The sequence below is a fragment of the Strix uralensis genome, chromosome Z, assembly GCF_047716275.1.
Source record: "Strix uralensis isolate ZFMK-TIS-50842 chromosome Z, bStrUra1, whole genome shotgun sequence".
NCBI classification, from domain to species: Eukaryota; Metazoa; Chordata; class Aves; order Strigiformes; family Strigidae; genus Strix; species Strix uralensis.
The window spans coordinates 15,421,711-15,438,529 of NC_134012.1; the positions used below are offsets into that span (position 1 = coordinate 15,421,711).

Below are 16,819 nucleotides of genomic sequence, written 5' to 3' on the forward strand. Positions count from 1 at the left end.
GTGTGTATTGCCACAGCCCAACTTACATCAACTGTTGTGGAGACACAGTTTAAGGCTATTTTAGCAAAACAATTTTTGATGATGTGAACTCTAACAAAAGCAAGGAGAGTTCCTCGTGGCAGAATCAGTATACTCTCTTTGGAATTTTTTCTCAAGCTATTACTGCAGTGGTGCTCTTGTGGCAGCTTCAGTTCACAAAAGGTTCTTGTCACCCTAGTTGCATTTGGTTCATCCTCAGCAGCACTTCTAGTAGGGCACTTAACTGTGACAAGTTAGGAATTTGCTCTGATGCACTAACATGATCATGGATCTCTCTTAGACATTTATTCTCTTTTCATTTGTATAATACATTCTTTGCTTCTTGGATCTGATTATGTTCTTTTGGCTGTTAAGCTCTCCTTAAACAATCTTATATAGGCTGATCTCATGCTTATTGTTGTTTGGGAAAGGATTTTCTTTGGCATACTGTCAGGTTCGTAGTAGCATCTCAATGTTTATTTTGGTCCTGAATTAGCTGATCAGAAATTACTTCGTTTTTCTCCAGATCCTGAAGGATGTTTTGGTTCAGATCTAGCATTATGTAATCCAACATACACCTGATGAACATATACCCAATGAACAAAGCAGGAGATGCAACAGCAAAATTGCAGTAATAATAAAGTTTGATAATGGGATTTTGCAGTGTAAAAATTACTGTAGAGCATCAGACTAGACTACCTTAATAGTACCTTCTGATCGTCAAAATGTTTTACATTACTCTTGAATCTATGCTTGATAGCAAAAAGCATCCTGCTCCCAAGTATGGGTCCATTATTAGGTTTAAAAGATGGATTCTTTTCCCTTTGAAAGGTAAGCCATAAAGAAAACTGCTATAGTGTTACTTTTGTCTATAACCCCCAAACCAGCATCAAGGTAAGTAGAGAAAATACTCAAAGGAACACAAAACTATGAGGCTACTGTATAATTTGGGAATTTTACTTTTCATTATTTTGTACAGAAACTAGTATGGAAAATAATGCATTTGATGGCATGAAATGTAGTGATCAGGGAAAAAAATGTTCTGGGATCAGAGTTTGCAAACTTGAAAGTGCTGTTTCTTTTCATTTACATGTGGTAACTTTGAAAAAAGTTACTAGTAAGGATGTCTGTCATTATTCACCTACTAATGCAGGTGTAGTCATGTTACTTTGTAGTGAATAGGAAAGAGGAAAGACCACATGACTGTAACAGCCAATATAGGTCACTTGCAAAAGTGTCAGAACCTGGATGATGTTGAGAAAGTCTGGCAAATGCTGATCTAAAAGCCAGTGATAACAATGTTGTCTTTGCAGACATCTTGTTTGGTTTTGGCTACCAGTGATGTGAGGTCTTTTTTGAGATAGATAGCTTTCCTCTCTATACTACTATCTTTATTAGCCATCATCCAGATCTATAAGGCAGCTTATCTGTTTCTGTTATATATTTGAAATGAAGTACTAATATATATATATTTTTTAGGATAATATATATGAATAAGCCCACACAGAATCTTTAAAATTATTTTTAATTTAAATTACTCTCATAAGAATCATTATACATCATAGCTAAATTCAGCATTTCCTAGATGCAGTTTTTTGCAGTGGTTAAGAGCCTTTTTTAATAAAACTGTGTATTATCTTACAGGGCTGCAGCTTTCGGGGTGGGAGTGTTGTTATCAGTGGGGTAACTTTTTACTGTAATAGAACCAGATTAACACAATCACTTGATTTAATTGCAGACTGGCAAAAGAAAAAGTTATGTATGAAAAAGAAGCAAAACAGCAAGAAGAAAAGATTGAAAAAATGAAAGCTGAAGCATGTGATGATTATGGAATTAAGAAGCAGGTAAACTATCCTAAAACTTGTTTTATAAAATCCTTCTTTGCTTTCATTTAATCATAGTCATCCTTAAATAAATTAATCTCCTGTACCTCTTCCCAGACTCCTGTTATACAAATACTAGACTAAAAAATCCTGTCAATTATAAAAGTCATAATAAGTATTTGTAGAAATTTCCTTTACTCCAGAACTGTCAAATTATAAGGAGACTGCATATGGATTACTTAGCACTTGGTGTCAGGATGGTTATCACTCACTACACACAGTCTGTATGAGGCCATCATGAACTCTCTCAGAAATACCAAGAACCTGAAAATACATGATCTGGATGCATTTAGATAAACTAAGTGCTTGCTGCTAAGTGCAAATGTTACAGTGAAGTGAGAATGTTTGATAGTTAATATGAAGATGAAACATTTCAACTCTGGAGTATACTAGTATCCCCTTGGTAAAATCACAGACCTCAGAGATCAGTGGGTATGCAGCTGCTCCTAACAGCTGCTAGAGTTTGTAGTGAAGTCATGACTAGCAAGGTGCATGCTGTAGTTTCATCTGTTCAAGAGTATGGTTTAGTGTCACTATTACAATATGATTAAATTTTTCTTGGAAGGTTTCCCACAAAGGGCAGTGGTTGCAGACAGCTGGTATATGTCCTTTTGCAAGAAGGAGGAGTGTCAGCTTTCCTTCTTACTGGGAGAAGGCTTGCATTTAGGAGACTTGCATTTATTCTTTACAGAATTGTGGCATGTATGTGCTTAACTGTGGCCTTTATATTCTTTCAACTAAATATGTTATCTTTTAACTATGTTTTTTCCCAAGCATTTCCCAGATGTTTTCTCTTAAATCTTCACAGAAACTGAAACTGTAAATTAAAATTATTTTCAATTCTTTCAGTAGTCTGATGGTGTTGTGTTATAAAACCTAACCTACTGTTCTCCCATCTTCATTTTTAAACAGTGGAAGAATCAGTTAAATCTCAAAGATAAAAATTAACAAAAACAAGATAGGAGAAAGCCCTTTTAGAACAAGCTAAAACAACTTTTTATTAAGTTCGGATTTCAGTTCATATGTATATGTCCTATATACTTGGTGTATAGGTATAGGTATAACTTGGTTGCTTTCATTATGCCATGGGAAAGAAGTACAAATCAAGAATTTGTAATAAAAATAAGAAATTGTATTTATAGAGCTGAGCTGTCTTCTGCCTCACCACTGACTGAGACTCTACGATCCTTCAAAATAGTAGTCTTTCTGAAGATCCTCTGGGGCTAACAAGAACTAATGAATGCAATTCCCACTTTTAGTGTCCCCCATTCATCAGATTATTTGACTGCACTGTGGTATTTCCACAGTGACCTGCAAGATATCATCAAAGTCAAAAACAGCGGAGGCTGTGAACTTCTGCTGTGAAGTAAAATGTTACACACTACTTGAAGGTATTCTTGGAGACCAGTGACAAAAGCCTTCACAGAGAACAGTCTTGATTCACTCAGAAATTACCTCATCCACTTTGAAAGCCATCAATTCTTCCAGTGACATCTTCGCTTGTTCTTTTAGTGCACTTTGCATTCTGTAAGTTGTTAATATCTTAGGTTATGAAGAATTTGGAGGCTCAGAAAGAATGTGCACACTTTTCATAGGATCAAATCTGTTACTCTAAAGAAAATTGTGTATAATCTTGAGTTTGCTCAGAACTGTATTTTGGATAGGGTTAATACTTTGAGATGTTCTTCAGGAAAGTTATATGTAGTTACACATTCTAAGACTTGCTTTTAGTTAATAATTCCTAATCTGAATAACTGTATTTATTTAAAAATATGATTGTAGTCTTTATTTCAGTAATGAAAAGCAACATTTGGGGGATGGGAATGAATTCACTCATTTGAGACTAGGAGAATAATTTTAACTATTATTTTAGCTGAGATATCAGCTAAATAAGGTATGTATATACAAACTGATCCAGAATTGAGGGACGGATGCCTAAAAAGCTTAAAAGCATTAACTACCTCTTGATGTACTACTATTCTCATTTAGCTTTCTAGTTACAACTTTGCAGTAGAACATAGGGTTTCATAGTACAGAAGTGACTACAGAAAATTTTACTTTAAAATTAATAGTACCATTCCTACAGCATATGTAGACTTTAGGGTGTGTCTGGTCTGTAAGGAGGGATCAGTTCCTTTGTAAAACAGTTAGGGTTTGACTCAGTATTTTTCACCTAACTCCTTATGCAGTGATGCAGCTTGTGGTTCCTGTGAACTCAAGTGATCTCTAGGCACGCTGAGGCAATGACCAACTGGGGTAGTTGACAGTTGTTAGATCCTAGCCTTCACCTGTGCTGTCCAGAAAGACTTATTTAATGAGGAGCAGATACAGTATCAGAGAAAACAAGGACAGTTTTCTTGCAGTGCTGGTATATGCTGACTCATGAGTGCAGACTAATGATAGGAACCAGTACGCTTCTCTATTTCTGTAGTGGTTGATGTGTCTCGTACATAAATAAACATCCTTTCCCAGCTCATGCTTTTATCTTGAGGCTTGTGAGTATGGGAAAAGCCTGAGATACCTACTTCTTATTTCCTTTCAGTGGGATTGTAGATATACTCTGCTGGTTTTGTTAACTGTCAGCATTTTTACTGATAAGAATACATAAAGTACATCTTGCTAATACACAGTTTTTTACAACTATTAGTGAAAACAGTGGTATTTCTCTTGCTTTTTTGAGTGAATGGTAGAGTATGTCCTGAAACAGCTAAGAAGAAATACATTTGGAAACAATGTATATTGTTTTGGATAATTATTATGAAAGATGACAATTTGTTGCTAATCTATTTTCTCGATGAGTTCTCACTGAAAAGAAATTGTAAAGTTTGTAAAGATTATTTTCATACCTTTTTTTTCCTAAGAATGGATGATCTTTACTTAATCTCAACTCTAGCTCTGGTTGCTTAGGTAAGGAGGCAGTGGAAATGCTAATTAAGAGTCCAGTGCTCCCCCTTATATATTTGGACAGTATTCTTAACAAGCAGAGTTTGTATCCTTACAAGCTAGCAGCTTGGAATTCTCTCTACTAAGTACAGGATAATATTCCTAACGTACAGCTGGTATTAAAAGTGCTTTCAAACTTTGTTTTTATTGCCTGATGGGCTTTCTGAAAGAGACCAAATGGTAAAAAATCATCACTGTGATCTTCCTTCTTCCCTTCTGTTTTCCAAATACTGTTTTCCTTTTTATGTAGGCAGGTGTAAGTTCCTTTTGGATTCCAGACTTTATGCTGAAGATTAAAGGCACTCATGCAGTATTTGGAATAAGTTAGTATGGCAGCATTCCTATGGTAGAAGAGACTTGCCACCACGATGGGACATGATTAGTTTTTTCAGCTGGGCTCACTTTTCCTGTGTTCTAGAGGGAGGAAAAGATCTAGACTTGACTTTTCTCCTTCTGTCTATCTAGGGAACTTTCCATGTCTGTTCTGGTTCCAATTTTAGCAGAAATACTTCCACAGGTATTTTGTATTTCACCTCCACAAAATAGATGGGGGATTCCTTCCCTTCAAGCTTATTCTAAAACATCTCCTAACCACCCTGCTACCTTTTAGCAAAGCATCCATTACATTAAGCACAGATTCAGGATCTATATCTTATCTTAACAAGCAACCAAAAAAATCCCAACCCCCTCAGCCTCTTCCCCAAGCATAACTTGCCCTGGAAAAAAGATGGGGGGGAGGAGCAGAGAGAAAACTTGGCTCTTTGTTCTAACTAGGTTGAGCCATTCCTGTTGGGAAAGCAAGTCTTTCTTTTGTTGTGTTTTCTTTGTGCCACTTCCAAAGAAACCTCTTCATTCAGATGTTTCCCACCTCTCACCTGTTAACAAGGTGAAGTTTATACTTGCATCAACATGGTTCAGGTGGAATTTTGAGTTGCTGGAAGGAAATGACCTGCCTGCTGATGAAATGACAACTTTCTGTAATGGATAATTCCATTATCATCCTCTAAGTTAATTTTAAAGGAGCAATATCTGTCATTTATAATACAGTCTGTTTGATTAAAAACTTTTTCAGTGGAGGACATGAGTTTTGCTTCTGTCCTCTGAAAAGTACATCCATTTTTTAGCTTCAAGTCTGTGGTGTTCTCCTTCCACTCCCCCCACTGCTGACAGCGAAGAAAACCTGACAGTTGTACATTAGTGGAAAACAGCTAGTGACAAACTATTTTCCAAAACCAGCAAAGGAGCCTTTCTGTCTTTTATGTCCTAAAGTGATCTGCTTTAGAAGAAACAGGATTAGCCCTCACCTGAGAGGAGCTGCAGAGAAAGCTCATTTGAAATACTGAGGCATTAGATCTAGACAGTTTTTTCCTCCTTAGGAGGAAATGGTAGATGGTTTGTGGTTGATACATGACCATTTCAGTTCTTGAAACACTCAAGCACTATAGAAAGAAAACAGCATTCTCCAATTCTTTACTGCAAGTTTTTCTTTGTGGTCCTTTGGAAGTGTTTTGATCAATGTATTTGGCAACTGACCTACAACGGACTGCAGTGTCCTCTTGTATCCTGTATTTGTAGATAGCTCAAGCTTCTTTTGGGTCTGCTATGTGAAAATAAAACAAGTTGCTTCAAAAGAAGTAGAACTAATAAAATTTGGCTTTTACAATTTTTGTGTGTGTTTGGGGTTTCTTCCCTCTGTATTCACCTTAATGCCATATCTCCTCTGAGTTCCTGCCTTCCCTGTGCCCAGCTCTCTTCTACATCATGTATGCTGTCCTACTCCCTGTGTCCCTACACCACCATCCTGGCTCAGCACATTGTGCCTTTATATTCCCTGGTTACTAGTGAGGCGAGAAATAATACCATACTATGGATTTAAGTTACAAATACGTTGATTAGCCAATCAGTAGCCCTAGCATGACTGTTTACTTTATGCTACAATCTCTTCCTTAGTAGGATTATTAATTTTGGAATCGTTGGTGTTCATGATACTTAGAGATGGCCTTTTTTCTTTTGAGTCTCTGTCCTTCCATCAGATGTGGTGGTAATCAGTCAATGGATTTTATGTTTGAACTTTTCATCAGAAAGTTTGTAAAAAAACCAGTAGTGCTTTTCTTAGCAAACTGAATTACTTGCATGTCTTTTTCTCTTCCTCCCTACCATGTTTGCGTAGATCCATATTGTTATGACTGTCTGCAACAGTCAAAGGGCAAGTGATTAGGAGGCAGTATGCAAAAGCATGAATATATAGTCATGTCTGTGTACATAACTGGTACATATATGACTTGTTCACATTTATCATGTTTTTTAGCCTATCTCTTGTGTTTAGAACACCACTCCTTGTCATATGAAACCATATTGTCACTATACCCTGTGGTCCAGTAGTTTATTAGGCTTCTAAGATCAAGGAAGGTTAGAGAGACCTATAGAGGTTTTCTTATTGTTATTTTCAAATTATCTGTAGATCTGCATATCTAAATCTCTTGGTTAGACAAGGGTCAGCTGGAAAAAAATAAACACCCCTGCTTCCATCTTTCTGAAGTTGATAAAACTGTTGTCCCCATTATATAATACATGTCAGTCTCAGCAAAATTGCTTCCTATTGCAGAATACTTGGTATTGACACTCATACGCAGTAATATTTATTTGTATTCTTAAATTATCAAAAATTTGATTCAGTCTAAATGCTTGGGTGGTTAAAACAGTAGCTTTGAACTTTCATTGTGGGACCTGCTAAAAATCAAAGTTGATTATGTTTAATGCCTTGGGCATTACCTCAGCTGTTTCTCATAGAGTCATGTTTAGCCTTTGTGCTTATTTTGAATGTGTAAAGTAATGGTCCGATTTTAGTTACGGTGCACTTCCACTTAAGCAACTGGTAGGTGGATCTGTATGTTTGCCTCTGTTCTGCTTTACCTGTCACTGCAATTGGGAATTTATGGAAACCAGATTGAAGGCTACTGATACTGCATTATGCACACCATTTTTTTGACATTTGATCCACATCATGTTTAGTAAATAGACTATATACAGCCCAGCAGTTAAGAGAGCTCCATCACATCTGAGGAAACTGCTTTCTTTTGGAAGATAGACATCTGCTCCCTTAATAGAAATACCTTCAGTCATGAAAGACAACTGACTAGAAGTGTGGCCAGTTGAAGAGATTTGTTTAACTGGCTTTTTCAGTACACTCAAAGGAAAGGGGATGTCATCCTCACTGTAGCCACAATAGCTCTTTTGGTCCTATGTGCACTTATTGACAACAAATTCAATTTGCTTCTCCCTATACATATTTTTGTGCTTTATTGCTTTTGTCTTAGCACTGTATTTAGATGCACTTCAGTTACTCCAGTTTTTTAATATTTCTGTTGGCATTGTAATTCACAGAAACCTTGCAGATATTTATGGTTCTTTGCAAAGTTAGATCAGTTTCATGTAATAGTTTCCTCTGTGACCTGCCTGTAATTTAAACTCCTTAGAATTCAGTCAGAAGGTTTGATAGAATTTTGATACAATTGGGAGAGCAAACATTTAAAAAATTCCAGTCCTAAAGCTTATCAAATTATTTGAACTTTTGACTTTGCTTTATTATATACATTTGTAACAGTAAATGGTCTGTTTGGGATTATCAGCATTACTTGAAAAAATGTGTTCTATGCAGAAGTTATCAGGGTTTGCATAGGTGGTTTGGTAATCAACTAATAATACTGGTTCCACAAAATTCCTATTCTTGTCTCCAACTGTTTGCAGCTACTGAATATAGTTCCAGGATTTATCATCCTTCTGTTTTTTATTTATTATTGCATAACTGCAAGCAAATGTAAATAAAACTCAGGTATCCCTTTGGATCTCAGTCAAATTCTGGTTTGAACAGAGTGATTGGGATAGTTTTGTACTTTTATTACAGCAGTTGGGACTACAGCTTAGAGTTTCTAGGTTTATATGCCTTTCCAGATCACTCATTGAGTTGCATATATCAAATAAATTACTACTTTTCATATCATCTACCAGCTTTACAATACACAACTATTTAGCAGTGCGGGCCCAAGGAAGTCATTATTGGATATTCTCACTTCTGTAGGTATTCATTATAGAACAAATTCTACTACATAAAGCAGAAGGCATCATCTCATGCAGTTTATGGCACCCCTCATTCTATGGAAGTTACAAACCTTTATTTATTCATTCACTGCTGAAATGTAATATGCAGTGTTCCTAGTCTTATTTTTAGTACAGTCCAACACTGAACACTTAAAAGTGATACCAATGAGAACTAGAATTTGGGGATGCTTAACTTTTTTTTTCTAAATGTGTCACCCATCTTTGCTTCATTAAAGTGGACAGGTTTTGCCCTAGATTCTCTGATAGAAAATTAGAAACAAAGTTTTTAAGCTCTTTCTCTCAAAAATGACTTGAATTAAGAACTTAAATATATGACACTTAAAAACATGGTGATAATGTCTTACTACATAAGCTATAGGTAAGAATGTATTTATGCATACAGGAAGGCCTTATCTTCCCTTTTACAGTGACCCTTCGGTACAGCAGCATTAATACTGAAGGGACAATACAACATAGGAATGACAGAATTAAATAAGCCATTTAAAGGGAATGCCCTCTGTTGCAGGTTATCCTGAATGCGGAAGAGGTTTCACATTTAAATATCTGATTTTAATTTCTAAATAGATTTAACATTACTGAACAACTCTGTACACCTTTTTTTCTCAGTGGTTGGATTTCAGATCCAGAAATGTTCTATGAAATAAATGTTCCCTTGTTTGAATCTGAAGTTGTTTTCTGTAGGAGGAGGCAGGATGTTCAGATTCAGTGGGGTGCCAGTTTAGTAATTTTGTTCAAAGTGCATGGTGAGAATAATCTTTCTCCTAAAATGAAGCACAAGGATAAGTAATAACTTTTTATGCATGATAAGCATCAAAAATACGAGCCTGCTGGTCTCTGCTTTTCATTTTTCTTTACCTTTGTCTTTCAGTCAGAGCCTCCTGCAGTGTGCACACAATGTGATCAATAACTCAATAACTTTTTTCATGCAGTAATTATCTCTATGTGGTATTATCTGAACACTGTTTTTCTTTATTACCCAAAAGATGCAGGAGATATTTATATAACCAGCTGATCCCATTTTGGATGAAGCTTCTTCACGACAGCAGGAGAAAGTTTGTTTAAATAGCCTCTTTAACAAATGCTGTATGGAAAGCTTACCAGGCAGTACTTTTCTTCTAAGGGGAAAATTATTCTAAACACTCTTTTGCACTTAATACTTTATATTTAATTAAGCACAAAGTAAATGGAAGTGTCCTGTAAATTAGCAGAGTTTTAAGCAATTATGCTGAGTGTCTTTTAATAAAAAAGCCTTTCAGAAAATAGGTACATGTGTTCTGAAGTTCCCAGATGATGACTGCACTACTGATTTTTCAGATTTATCTTAAAAAATAATGTTCCTATCTGTAATATGTTCTCATTTCATTGACTTCTAATTTTCACAGATCGAGATCTTACAGGAGTCACGGATGATGATTCCAGACTGCCAGCGCAGATTAGAAGTTGCACATGCAGATCTTACTCAACTACTAGTAAGTATAGCACCATAACCCACTGATCAAGAAATGCTGCTGTTGCTTCATGAACTTGGATAAGAATGCTTGTCTGCAGTACAATTGCAGCATATTGGAACTGGATTGAATTACTTTTTATAGGTCCCAAGACTAGCATCCTGTAACATACCAGTATTTCATTTTAGATGTCTTTGCAGACTTGGTCTTCAGTCTCTGAAAACTGTGTTAGAATATCTGAAGCTGTCTTTAATGGAGTGTACACTTAACATACACTGAAATACTGAACTGCTAGAATGGACTCTGAATTCCTGTGCTAGTTACATGCACCTGCTTTAGGTAGTTTTCTACATAATGCAGATGCATATAATATGTTTGTAGTGAACTGAAATAGTCAAAACACTTTGCTTACTACTTTTATTATGCTATGGACAAGAAACAACACAGCTGGGTCCTTGCTGAGTACTGCTTTATGTTTTATTAGTGAGGTGAGCACTATTGCCACATTTTAGGATATGAGTACCTGCAGGAGTAAATAGTATCTTGTACAAATAGATTCACTGAAACTATACTGAGTTTGGAGATCATCACATTTCTTATTTTAAAAGCTGCCTTCTCATCAAGAATTCAGCTACACATGTAAATGCTACTGTGAGGCTAAAAATACATACCATAAATTAAGCCCCAGACACATTTGATGGCTGAAATGCAAATCCCTTCTCAAAGGAAAACTCAGTATCCTCAGGTAGTATACCTCTACTGTAGTTTTCCAAAATAAATGCTCAGTACCTGGCAGGATTTAGGGTCCTTTTGTCATTCAGCTAGTTACTTAACAGTTAGCTGGTCTGGATTTCGGTGGCGTGCAGAAGCTATTGATCCATACAAGGTACTGTACAAACTTAAAACAAGGAATAGGAGGAATTACTATTGATGTTAAGAATTTGAAAGTCTTTAAGGGTTGTTTTCTGTGCTTAGCTCACCTTCAATGCTTTTATTAAAATCAACTGTATAGTAGTAGTAGTATGTTTTTTCAATTGTCAATCTGTTTAAGCTTCTTCCTAACAGTACTCTTGTTCCAAGGTTTGTTGTTACTGGTCCCAGTTACGCTGTCCTTGGTTTTAAATATTTAATGGAATAAAATAAAAAGTATGCATACATCCAGTGTACTCTCACATGACAGCCATTATCCTGGACCTTAAGTAGGACAAAAGACATTACCTGTTTTTTTGAGTCATGTAGAACTAGTGTTTTCAATATATCTGTTGTTTCATAGAATCACAGCATAGTTTGGGCTGGAAGGGACCTTTTAAAGATCATCTAGTTCCAGGCCCCCTGCCATGGGCAGGGACACCTTCTACTAGACCAGGTTGCTCAAAGCCCCGTCCAACCTGGCCTTGAACACTGCCAGGGAGGGGACATCCATAGCCTCTCTGGGCAACCTCTTCCAGGGTCTCACCACCCTCAACATAAAAAATTTCTTCCTTCTATCTATTTTGCATCTACCCTCTTTTAGTTTAAAACCATTACCCCTTGTCCTATCGCAACAGGCCCTACTAAAAAGTCCATCTCCATCTTTCTTACCAGCCCCCTTGAAGTACTGGAAGGCCGCTATAAGGTCTCCTTGAAGCTTTCTCTTCTCCAGGCTGAACAACCCCAACTCACTCAGCCTGTCCTCACAGGAGAGGTGTTCCATCCCTCTGATCATTTTTGTGGCCTCCTCTGGACCTGCTCCAACAGGTCCATGTCTTTCCTGTGCTGAGGACTCCAGAAATGGATGCAGTACTCCAGGTGGGGTCTCCTCCCCACCTGCTCACCTCCCTCAACCTGCTGGCCATGCTTCTTTTGATGCAGCCCAGGATACAGTTGGCTTTCTAGGCTGCAAGTGCACACTGACAGCCCATGTCCAGCTTTTTATCCATCAGTACCCCCAAGTCCTTCTCTGCAGGGCTGCTCTCAATCCCTTCATCCCCCAGCCTGTATTCATACTGGGGGTTACCCTGACCCAGGTGCAAGACCTTGCTCTTGGCCTTGCTGAACCTCATGAGGTTCATATGAGCCCACTCCTTGAGTTTGCCCAGGTCCCTCTGGATGGCATCCTGTCCCTCAAGCATGTGAGCTGCACTGCTCAGCTTGGTGTTACCTGCAAACTTGCTGAGGATGTGCTCGATCCCACTGTCTATGTTGTTGATGAAGATATTAAACAGTACTGGTCCCAGTACAGACCCCTGAGTGACACCACTTGTCACTGATCTCCATCCAGACATTGAACCATTAACCACTACCCTCTCAATGCAACCATCCAACCAATTCCTCATCCATTGAACAGTCCACCCATCAAATCCATGTCTCTCCGATGTAGAGAGAAGGATGTTGTGGGGGACCGTGTCAAAGGCCTTACAGAAGTCCAGATAGATGACATCTGTAGCTCTTCCCTTGTCCACTGATGTAGTCACTCCATCATAGAAGGCCACTAGGTTGGTCAGGCAGGACTTGCCCTTGGTGAAGCCATGCTGGCTGTCTCGAATCACCTCCCTGTCCTCCATGTGCCTCAGCACAGCTTCTAGGAGGATCTGTTCCATGATCTTCCCAGGCACAGAGGTGAGGCTGACAGGTCAGTACTTCCCAGGGTCCTCCTTTCTGCCCTTTTTAAAAATGAGCGCAATGTTTCCCTTTTTCCCATCACTGGGGAATTCACCTGACTGCTGTGACTATTCAAATATCATGGAGAGGGGCTTGGCAGCTACATCTGCCAATTCCCTCAGGACTCTGGCATGCATCTTGTCAGGTCCTGTAGACTTACATACATTAAGGTTCCTCAGGTGGTCACAAACCTGATCTTCTCTTACAGGGGGAGGGACTTTGCTCCCCCAGTCCCCGGCTTGAGGTCCATCCACTCAGGAGGTGTGGGAAGCAAGGCTGCCAGTGAAGACTGAGGCAAAAAAGTTGTTGAGTACCTCAGCCTTCTCCTTTTAATAGTTACATTCTTAAATTTAATCCTATGTCAATTATTTTCAAAGTACTCAAAAATTATTTTTTATTCCAGGAAAATGAAAAAGAATTGGAAGAAGCTGAAGAGTATAAAGAAGCACGTTCCATACTGGAGTCAGTGAAGCTGGAAGCCTAGAAGTTTTTCAGTACTCTCTTTATATGCATTAGCACTGGGTCCATTCCATACATTCATTTGACTATGGCTCTATTATTATTGTTGACTCGCTAAGGTTCCCTTTATGCAAATTAGCCTTTCTCTAACTGCCAAGATGTAACAAATAAAGGATATTCTGAAACATCTGTGTGTTCCATATTCAGGCAAAATAGAAATATTTCCAGTTAACCTCAATTACAAAAAGGAAAAAAAATAAACCCAGCTTAATGTAAGGATAATAATCTAACAGCTAATATACAGAATATAATCTCAACAATTCAGGCTAAGAAACAAAGTTTAGTTATATAAAGAACGTGAGGGACCGACAAATACTTTAGAATGAATTAGCATCGTAGAATGGTTTGGGTTGGAAGAGACCTTAAAGATTCACCTAGTTCCAACCCCCCTGCCACATGGGCTTTAGAAGCACCATATATCTGAAGTAATTTCAAGCCATTGTAGCATAGCCATCTGTACTGAAAGAGGAGATGGACTAAATGACCCTTCAAAGTCACTCATCTTTTTCCCATGAAGCAATTTATCTGTAATTTTATCAAGTATGTACTCCTTGTTTATCTTTGAGCCCAAAATAGAATTAAGGGCTGATTCCAAATCTTTCTCAGTTTGCCTGGGGTTGATTCATAGAGCCCAGTTCACGCATTTACCATTGATCAAAGTTCTGTTACTTTTTCAAGAAACAGTATTTAGCAGCTGACTAGTACCATGGATCTGCTGGTAAGAGTTCTGGACTGTGCTTTTCCTGAAAGCACCTTGGCCTAAAAGTGAGTGAGTCTTTTCAAACAAACCTCAAACCCCAGAGATGAAAGAGAACTAATGGGTAATAGAAGAATGCTTGATCTGGAAGACCACTGAAACATCATGTACAAAAGCTGTGGTGCTTTCAGAATAGCTTCTCTGAGCAGCAAACAGTAAGCTCTGCTGATGAAGAAGAAAGCTTTCTACATTAAAGAAAGATTTTTGCATTTAAGGAAGATTCTTCACTGTGAGGGTGGTGAGACCCTGGAAGAGGTTGCCCAGAGAGGCTGTGGATGTCCCCTCCCTGGCAGTGTTCAAGGCCAGGTTGGACGGGGCTTTGAGCAACCTGGTCTAGTGGAAGGTGTCCACGGGCAGGGACCATGGAAGAGACCAACCCAAACCATTCTATGGTTCTATGATTACAGCATCACACACAAGTGTTTTGTGCTTGGGATTGCCCTGACCCATGTGCAGGTCCTTGCACTTGGCCTTGTTGAACTTCACGAGGTTTGCACAGACCCATCTCTCAAGCCTGTCCAGGTCCCTCTGGATGCCATCCCTTCCCTCCAGCGTGTCAACCACACCACGCAGCTTGATGCCATCAGCAAACTTGCCAAGGGTGAACTCGATCCCACTGTCCGTGTTGCCAACAAAGATGTTAAACAGCGCCGGTCCCAACACTGGCCCCTGAGGAACACCACTTGTCACTGCTGTCCACTTGGGCATCGAGCCATTGACCACAACTCTTTGAGTGTAACCATCCAGCCAATTCCTTATGCACCGAGTGGTCCATCCATCATATCTGGGTCTCTCCAATTTAGAGACAAGGGTGTTATGCAGGACAGTGTCAAAAACTTTGCACGGGTCCAGGTAGATGATGTCAGTTGCTCTTCCCTTATCCACTAGCGCTCTAACCGTGTCGTAGAAGGCCACCAAATTTGTCAGGCACAGTTTGCCCTTAGTGAAACCATGCTGGCTGTCACCAATCACCTCTGGTTTCATAAGAGTACATGCATACTTTCTTACCAGCATTGTGTCCTAGGTGTGTAACTGCTGAACAGACACTGAACTGGGGTTCACAGCACAAATAAACTGCTACTGAGCAGAATCTGTCTTTTTACTCACTCCAGCCAGCTAAGACTGTGGACCTTCACCAGGAAAGGTAGCCAGAGTAGACAAAGCAGATTACATGTCTTAGCTAACCAGCTGCAGTCATCTCAACAGCAACTCTGTGCTTGTGGCCATCGCATGGAATGTGGTGAATAAGTGCTGAGCTGAAAAGGAGGTGTGGGGAGTATGTTCATACCTAAAAGTACTTCTCGTCTCCAGATGCCTCTGAAAGTGTCTAACTTCTGAGGGGACAGCAGCATGATACCTGTAAAAACTGTAACAAAAAATTGTGACAAGGCAGCAATAACATAGGGCCAGCCCCTGAAGGGTGGATTGGTAGAGCCATGCAGATAACGCATGCTAGCAGAACAGTTGATCCAGTGACATAATGCAGGTGACTGCATTTTTCCAGCAGTGCTCTGAGTGACCAGATGCACATTATTCATAAAAAAGATTATTTTTGTTGACAAAACATCATTTAGACTGGATCCAAGTTCCATAGCAAAGTAAAATGCAGAAAATCATAAACAATAGTATTGTTACTACCCTCCCAGATCCCAAACTCAAAAGGCAGTAGCACATCAATTAATACCGTGTTATTTCTGATTTTAAAGTTATCTACTCTTTTTGGAGATACATAGTCTGCATTAGCAGACACAAGAGACCATTCCAAAAAAGAAAAATCCTGTGGGCAACATTTTTTACCTCCATTCTTTCTGAACCTTGTCACTAGATTTACTGATGCCTTTCAAAGTCTACCTAAGACAGACAAGCTGTATTTACCTTTCCATATGATGATATATGTTAATTTATCACTCGGTCTTCATGCTGCACTCTTATAATTAATGCATTTTTTACACCCTGGACAGAGGTACTATCCTTTCAATTATGCTTCTCTTGCTGGCAGAATATGTTTAAGAAGTTTCTCAATTACTTGCCAGTTGAACAAAGCATTTGTTTTACTGAGAGGTCATAGCAGAACAGGAGTCCACATTACACCCTGACTGAAGAAACAAAAGAGGTGATTTGAGAAGACAGACTGAAGATAAAAATTTGAAAGTTATCATTGTAAGTTCTGTGCCCACTGCTCTGATCATGTGTTTCCTAGTTAGTACCTCCTTTTAAGTTCACCCTTGCACAGTTAAGTTTCTTACCTTTTGATTCAGAATATCTGAAATACAACTACAGAACAAACTGGGTACCTTCACCTAGAAACTAATTCTTAAGCCCTCAGTTGTACTGTATAATCAAAACTGTAAGTAGTGTCAAAACTCTGTCGTCTAATTTAAAATCCTTCCTTCACTTGAAAAACTTCCACAACACTCAGGTAATTTCTTATAACTGGCTAATTTACAGGCCAGTTGATTTTGTTATGTTACTATAAATGTTTTAATTAATAC

At 38.5% G+C, this 16,819-nt stretch overlaps 1 protein-coding gene across 1 annotated transcript in view; it reads left to right on the forward strand.

Moving 5' to 3' along the window:
- The window catches only part of TBCA (tubulin folding cofactor A), a 31,517-nt gene extending 17,822 nt beyond the window's left edge, over positions 1 to 13,695 (forward strand). The window contains 3 exon segments of the mRNA XM_074857163.1: positions 1,757 to 1,862; positions 10,346 to 10,432; positions 13,455 to 13,695. Of these exon segments, the coding sequence (XP_074713264.1) occupies positions 1,757 to 1,862; positions 10,346 to 10,432; positions 13,455 to 13,535 (274 nt within the window). The 3' untranslated portion in view covers positions 13,536 to 13,695.
- Positions 13,696 to 16,819: the final 3,124 nt, after the last annotated feature.